The sequence below is a fragment of the Xylocopa sonorina genome, chromosome 3 (assembly GCF_050948175.1).
Source record: "Xylocopa sonorina isolate GNS202 chromosome 3, iyXylSono1_principal, whole genome shotgun sequence".
NCBI lineage: Eukaryota > Metazoa > Arthropoda > Insecta > Hymenoptera > Apidae > Xylocopa > Xylocopa sonorina.
The window spans coordinates 3,217,994-3,222,811 of NC_135195.1; the positions used below are offsets into that span (position 1 = coordinate 3,217,994).

The 4,818-nt window shown below is 48.4% G+C and overlaps 1 protein-coding gene across 1 annotated transcript; it reads right to left on the reverse strand.

Moving 5' to 3' along the window:
- Positions 1-222: 222 nt before the first annotated feature.
- Positions 223-4,579, reverse strand: LOC143433455 (uncharacterized). The gene is made up of 7 exons (XM_076910792.1): positions 4,550-4,579; positions 4,344-4,397; positions 3,777-4,273; positions 3,595-3,681; positions 2,733-3,473; positions 2,195-2,640; positions 223-1,661 (listed from the first exon to the last, which is right to left on the reverse strand). The coding sequence occupies exons 1-7, from the start codon at positions 4,577-4,579 to the stop codon at positions 223-225; spliced, it is 3,294 nt and encodes a 1,097-aa protein (XP_076766907.1).
- Positions 4,580-4,818: the final 239 nt, after the last annotated feature.

Below are 4,818 nucleotides of genomic sequence, written 5' to 3' on the forward strand. Positions count from 1 at the left end.
AAGGTCTCCTCGTTCGTCTCTGATGATCGTAGAGCGTATCTTCGCCCATTGGCGGCTGCCTCCTCCTTCCTCTCGCCTGTATAGAATATTCAGTTTCATCGTTCCGTTCTGTCTGACCATTAATATCCACCCCTGCCTCCGGTGTAACCACGCTCGATGAATATTCAGCGGAATTCGCCCGTTCGATTGGTTACGACGGAAGCAAGACGCGTGGCTGCCCGCTCATACTTCGCTGCCGCTCGCTTCCGGCGACTGTTGCGTGCCCTGACCGCTTCCGTCGAGGTTCGATTGCAGCCTGATGCTCATCAGCACCTGTCGCTTTTTATTGCCGATTTGAAACTCGGACAGGATCTGCGTTAGGATCGTGTTCGACGTTTGCATCTGCACGCTCACGTAGGTCCGTTTCCCGTTGAACTCTCTGCTGAATTCTATCGGTGTGGAAACATCGTTTACAGTTGTCGCTAATGTCTGGCTATCTGGCGTTTCTTCCGGTTCCTCTGTTGGTTTGTCTGCGACAGGTTCCGTCGTAGTAAGACTGTCTGGCATGGGTGTCATAGATTCTTCTGTAGGAGCGTCCAGTGTTTCTTCGGGTGTTTCTATCATTGATGGCAACTCTGCTTCGGTTCCTTCAGCAGCAGATGCATCTTCTTGTGTATCTACTGTTTGTTCAGCCTCTTCTTTAATATCGCCTACTGTGGGCACCTCTTTCGTTGCATCGTCCGTTTCGACAGGTGTTTCTACGGTTGCAGCTGATTCTGGAGCCGCCTCTTCAGGTGTATCCTCTACCACCGGTTCATCGTTTTCTTTTATAGGCTCTATTGTAGGTTTCTCTTCAACTGCAGATCTAAGCATCGCCGTACTAGGCGGGCACGTGCATAATTTCTCGACTTGTATAGACGTCTCTCTGAAATCTGACCCGCATACGTATCTGTTATCTGTAAGAATCGTACACTGAACCGGTCTACCCATCATTGGCGACTTCGCGATTATTCTGTCTGGCGTCGTCGTTTTATCTGGCCTATCTCTTTGCGTCAGTTCTCTCCTCGACGACGTTACTATTCTGCTACTAATTTCCGGTCTCGCGGCTCTGGGTACGCGTCTCGAAGCCACAGGAGTCGGGACGGCTCTCCTTGGCGGTTGGGCGACAGGTCTTCTCGATACCTTTGATTCTTCTTTATGGGGAATGGCGTGCGACGAGGAGTCTATTTCCTGAATTACAAGACTGTCTCGTTTCTTCGGAGACTCGAGCCGTTTTATGGTCTTCACTCTCTTCTGGTACGTCATGCTCTCCGCGATGTAAGGAGACGATGGTTCGACCGCAGCTCGAATGGCGCTCGCTTGAACGCTCACGTCTATGTGCACCGTTGCTCGCTCCGTCTCCCCGTCGTGGGGTAGGAACGGCTCCGTTTGTTGGCTCGTTATTTGGTTTCTCGAATCAGGGTTGTCGCGATTATTGGATGACCCTGATTGTTCCCCCGGGTTGGGACGTCTCGACGATTTTTTCTTTTGATTAGGGGAGTCGCCACCGCCTCTTTTACGAACACCACCGTGTGTGGCCTGTCGTGGATCTTGAGAGGGTGCTTCGTTAGAAGGGTCAAGATGCCAATCCCTCTCTGATTGAATCTGCTCCGCCGTATTGCTGTTGGGTTTCCAATAATTGTCTGAAAACGAACGTCTTGGATTTTATAGGAAACTGATTAATTGGAGTTGGTTAAAAGTTTGACAATGCGTGAAATTATGCTTGTATTCTAGTTGAACGAGTTTAGGATTATGAGAATTTAAGAACATTCGATATTTAGTCCTCAGTTAGGGAGTGTTTTATTTTGTCACATAGTTACAAATTAATTCGATGTGCATAGCCGCTATTTCACCGTATCAGAGATGTTAATTTAACCCCCACACTGCATTCCTGGATGATTCGCGTCCGTTTGATCTCTTCCTTTTCTTGGAACCGCAATCAGTGGTTACAAGTTCCTTTCTACGTGTACCCTAAAAGAAATTTGCCATCTCAGGAGACTACGAACTGTCATAAATTCGCATTTAAACTATCGAACGAATATTATACACGATATTAAGAAGTGTACAATATCGAACAGTAAATAGATCGTGTGGTTAAGAAAGAACCGAAACGAAGTATTCTCGAAGGTGCAGTGTGAGGGTGTTACAAAAAGGGCATACTAAACTACAAACGTACTTGGCGTGGATAAACACAGTTGATGGTAACTGCAGACACTCGTCTGACAGTTGTCGTAGCAGACATTTCTGCAGCAGTGCGTATCGCAGTTGTTCGATTCGTGTGCCGTCACTCCCTTCCAATGCGTCCCCTCGTGCGTGCACTCGTTGCACGATTCCGATTGGTTGCATTGGTCCGCGCGTGCAACGTTCATTTCGCATCCCTTTGTGCACGTCCCGCACTGTTTCTTGGGGCATTTCTTGGAGCGCTTCAATTTCGACGATTGCTTCACGATTTGACCGATGCTGGTCGCCGCTACTTTGACAAAACTCCTGTACGTGTCCTGTAACTGCGACCAGACTTTTCCCTTTCGAATGTCGTCTAACAATGAACGCTCGTCTGTCTCGCATTGTTGGCTACAGCCTGCCGTACTTTTCTTCAGATACATGTCACTCTCCGTTTGCGCTCTGTAAGATGATCGTCGATACATTCGATAGCAATTAATCTCTTAATAATTAGAACTAGAATTACGATGATTCCAAACAATGGTGCGATTTACCTGCAATCTCGCAGTTCCTGTAAACTGGTGGCTTCCAACATCCCAGGACAGAACGCTTCCTGCGGCACCTGCTCGATCGCACAATTATCGCCATGCACATGCTCGCTCGCAATTCCATCCGAGTAACCACGTTCCACAGCACTGGGACGACCCTTGCAACTCGAACTGCATCGCGGCTCGTTTTTCTTCGATTTGCTTCGACCTCTCAGCAAATCTGACTTCCGCCTCTTCCCAACGCTGCTTCCTGTCCGCACGGCGTCGCCCTTCAACGACTCCATCGACTCGTCGCATTGTAACGCTCGGGCGGAAGTCAAATTGCACACGTCCCCGACACTCTCGCCTATTTCCACGAACAAACTGGCTTTCGACGGCGTACACTTCCTCGAGCAGAACGAGCACGCGGAACAGTTCGTTTTCGCGCAATTGTCCGCTTTAGCGAAGTGCACGCGCTGCAGGCAATGTTTGCTGGGGGCGGCGGCGCGTTCTTCGCGCAGGAAATCGCAGTTCGGCTCGTTTGCCGGGGCACAGCAGGTCGCGTTCTCCACGCAAGGTCGCTGAGGAGCCACGCGAACGTTCGACGCGTCGCCTCGCCAACAGCAGTCTTCGAAGCACGCGGTTTTCGTCTCGAAATCGGTACTCTGCCAGTTTCGACACGAGCCACAGTCGTTGCTCTGTATTTCAACTACGTACGGCTCGCAGTTCCCGCAACAATTCTCAAAAGTGCCACGGTAGTTCGATGGACTTTCGTTCTCAGTCTTCTCTCGAGATTGGTTTTGACACCTGGGTGTGATTGAAATGATCGTCTCAGGCTTTTAAGTGCTTTTATCCTAGTTATACTAGTATAGCTGGTATAACAAGATACCTGTTTCCATGTTTCTTGGATTTTTTCGATTTGTTGCTGTACGAGGAGAAGAACCTTCTGCGTTTGTTATCCCACTTTGGATTGCGACTGAAAATGTTAGTTCGTACCTTTGTATCGTAAAACGTGAACAAATATTGCCGCGTCTCTCCAGTTACTATTACCACTGCTGAAAAATCACTCACTTGTCATAGCAACGTTTGAACGAAACGCTGTACATCGGTTTCTCCACCCCCCCGTTTTCACTGGGTGTTTCCTGGCGAGAAACGACGCTGATATTGATACCGCTTTTACAGTTTCTGTAGCGTTCGTTGGTTTCTTTTGCTTCCTCGTAATTATTGTAACCCAAATCGGCTACTTTTGGTAGCCAAAGATCCTCCCCTGCGAAACCAACTGCGTTTCCATCAAAGTTTGGCTGATAGACCGTGTCTCTTCCGCGATCGCACATTTTGAAATGATTCTCCCATTGGTTTTGAAGAAAATTCCAGGAAGCAGTGTTTTTCAGCGAGCCGTTCGATCCACTCGAGGCGATCCCCCGATTTTGCTCTCCCTCCTCGTTCTCCGCCGAGCGAATTTTTTCGACCTCGCTCGACGCGTCCGGTTGGGATCCTTCCGATCGATCGCGTTGTTCTGCGCCAACGTTCCAGTCGAAATCCATCGAGCGGCACTGCCTCGCTGAAATCTACCGGCGTGCACGTTTATTTCGAGCGGGTGTGCGATTAACGAACGGCTGAACGATCATAGCGCATTACCGGTATTACCGGAACCAGTTCTGGCAAAGGGCACGCGCAAAAGGCGGATAATCTCTGAAATAAATTAATCAGAGGACGATTGAGTTTAGGGGTCGGAGTGCGCCCCCGGCGGAAAGGGTTACGGTTCAACCACTTTGATTGTTCGTTTTCGCGGCTGTCTCTTTGGTTCTTTCTAGTGCATTATCGTTTACGATCGTCGGTTATACTGTTCTGGCTTGATTTGTCGTTGGGTTCATTGCGTCCGATCAAATGTGTAAGGGAATTTCTGGAAAATGTGTGCAGTACTTAATTATTACAGGATCAACTCCTTCGAATAGAGTGAAATAAAATAGTTTAGCGATGGATTCTTAGTAATTTATTACATTCGCGCAATCTTTAGCATTCTTAATTAAATTCATTTCACGTGTACGATTAGTTCACTGATTCCAACGATGTTTCCTCGAATGTCGCGAAAAAGATTAGAATAGCAACGAAA

Coding starts and splice junctions, on each gene's coding strand:
- LOC143433455 (XM_076910792.1), bottom strand. CDS start 4,579: ATGAACCCAACGACAAATCAAGCCAGAACA. Junction 3,682..3,776: donor TTCAAACGTTGCTATGACAA/GTGAGTGATTTT, acceptor TAACATTTTCAG/TCGCAATCCAAAGTGGGATA. Junction 2,641..2,732: donor CAGGAACTGCGAGATTGCAG/GTAAATCGCACC, acceptor ATCATCTTACAG/AGCGCAAACGGAGAGTGACA.